Consider the following 274-nt stretch of genomic DNA (forward strand, 5'->3'; position numbering starts at 1 on the left):
CCCTTCTCTTGTGCCTCCTTCTCATTACAGAAAAGAAGAAAAGTCAGTCTTCCTCCTTCTCGGGTCGTTCAGTAAGCTTTTCTTTGGGTTTTCGCCTATTGACATAACAATACATGATCCTCCGTACTTCACCGCCGCCTCTCTGAGCTACAATCCCTTCTTTTGTCCCAATCGCTCAACCGCATCCCCCTACCTCAGTTCCCTCTCGTCTTCCTCCCTCCTCTCTCTCTTCCCCCCTTCCCCGCCCTCCCCCTCTCCCTCCTCTCCCTCCCCT

General features: G+C 53.3%; 1 protein-coding gene across 1 annotated transcript in view; it reads left to right on the forward strand.

Moving 5' to 3' along the window:
• Window positions 1-75, forward strand: part of IMPA (myo-inositol-1(or 4)-monophosphatase) — a gene marked incomplete at both ends in the record, with an annotated part of 942 nt that extends 867 nt beyond the window's left edge. Inside the window, one exon of the mRNA XM_005855803.1 lies at window positions 1-75. This exon is cut by the window's left edge and continues 867 nt beyond it. Coding sequence (XP_005855865.1) covers window positions 1-75 — 75 coding nt within the window.
• Window positions 76-274: the final 199 nt, after the last annotated feature.

Source organism: Nannochloropsis gaditana, assembly GCF_000240725.1.
Source record: "Nannochloropsis gaditana CCMP526 unplaced genomic scaffold scaffold093, whole genome shotgun sequence".
Taxonomy (NCBI): domain Eukaryota; class Eustigmatophyceae; order Eustigmatales; family Monodopsidaceae; genus Microchloropsis; species Microchloropsis gaditana.